The sequence below is a fragment of the Entamoeba invadens genome (assembly GCF_000330505.1).
Source record: "Entamoeba invadens IP1 unplaced genomic scaffold scaff_1105074724717, whole genome shotgun sequence".
Taxonomy (NCBI): Eukaryota; Evosea; order Mastigamoebida; family Endamoebidae; genus Entamoeba; species Entamoeba invadens.
In genome coordinates, this window is record NW_004440228.1 from 31885 (window position 1) to 33324 (window position 1440).

General features: G+C 33.1%; 1 protein-coding gene across 1 annotated transcript; it reads right to left on the bottom strand.

The window, feature by feature from the left end:
* Nucleotides 1-283: 283 nt before the first annotated feature.
* EIN_435560 (hypothetical protein) lies at nt 284-743 on the bottom strand (the record flags this gene model as incomplete). The annotated part of the gene is made up of 2 exons (XM_004255353.1): nt 284-578; nt 613-743. 2 exons carry the CDS (start codon nt 741-743, stop codon nt 284-286), a joined length of 426 nt encoding a protein of 141 aa, XP_004255401.1.
* Nucleotides 744-1440: the final 697 nt, after the last annotated feature.

Here is a 1440-nt window from a genome sequence, read left to right on the forward strand (position 1 = left end):
ATAACTTGTTTTTTGATATTAAATACTAAACAAAAAATATTTGATTATTTAGACTGATTGTATATTTGTAATGGAAATAAAAAACAGTAAAAATGTTATAACTTTAAATTTACAAAAACGAGTTATTTACCGGAGTTAGATTAATTTTGAACTGAATATATTAAACAAAAACACACCCTTTTGTTTTTTCCTTTCTGATCCAATTGTTGTTCTTTTTAACAATCACCAAATGAGCAAGACTTTGAGACACATTTTTGACATTGATGTTGAACTTTGCAGAACACTAGAAAAATGGCATGTCCCATTCATTCGCCAGTTCCTCACCGTTTTCTGTTGTCACTTCTCGTTCATTTTCAAGGTCGCATTTTGTTCCATATAACACCGCGGGAAGTGTTTCAAACATTTTCCAAACACTTTCTTTGATGACTTTAACTTCTTCAAAAGAAGCACTTGATGTAATCGAATAACAAAAAACAAACGCGATTGAATCTGGATATTGACTTTCTATCATGTGTTTATACGTATCCATATCGTAATCTTCTCGACTAAAAGGCTGTGCAATAAAAAAATAAATGGACCTTGTAATTATTTAAAACTGTAACTGTTGAATACATGTCTGCCATTGGATTGTGTTGGTAATTTGGTACAAAATGTCCGGTACATATTTGAATTTCAAGGCTTGACTTTTCCACATAATCACCACCAACTACCAACACTTTGCACCCAGTTTCAATGTTTTTCATTTGAGTTTAAAGTTTTGTTAAACAATTTTAATATTTTTATTAATTATAATATAAAAATAACAATGAAACCATATTTTAGTTATGATTTATTTTAATTTAAATCTTCGATCATTGAAAAGTGTGATAAAGCTCATCCACAATAATTTTAAATTTATATTTAAAATACAGTATATATTCGATAATAGTCCAGTCTATGTTCCAGTCTTATTCGATATAAGGTCAAATGATAAAAACTTGATTAATTAACAAAAAATACCACATTTTGTTTTTTGTCTCAACATAAATCTAAATTATATTTTCACCGGGACCTACATTGACCACCACCACCTTTACCAAAAAAAATATTTGCCGCGAGTGTTTTTTGAAGGAAGTCCATTTTTCAGCCACTGTTTGTGCGTCCCCATGTCACCCACTTTCCTTGTCCGTACTGTGTGGACGCGGATGTGGTTCCCCCCCGCTTGCGGGGGGGTCAGGGGGGATCCGCGCCAAGGGAGGACTTGGAAAGTGGGTGAAACGGTGCACAAACAGACTGTTTGAGTGCGTCTTTATGAGCCTTCTTTTCAATGCTCCGTCTCACTCGGTTTCCACTGACTCGAGGTGAATTTTCGGCATTTCTTGATTTCGGGAACCAGACCTAATATTATCCCAGTTTCCTATTTACTATAATTTTAATTTGAATATGATTCGAAATAGAAAA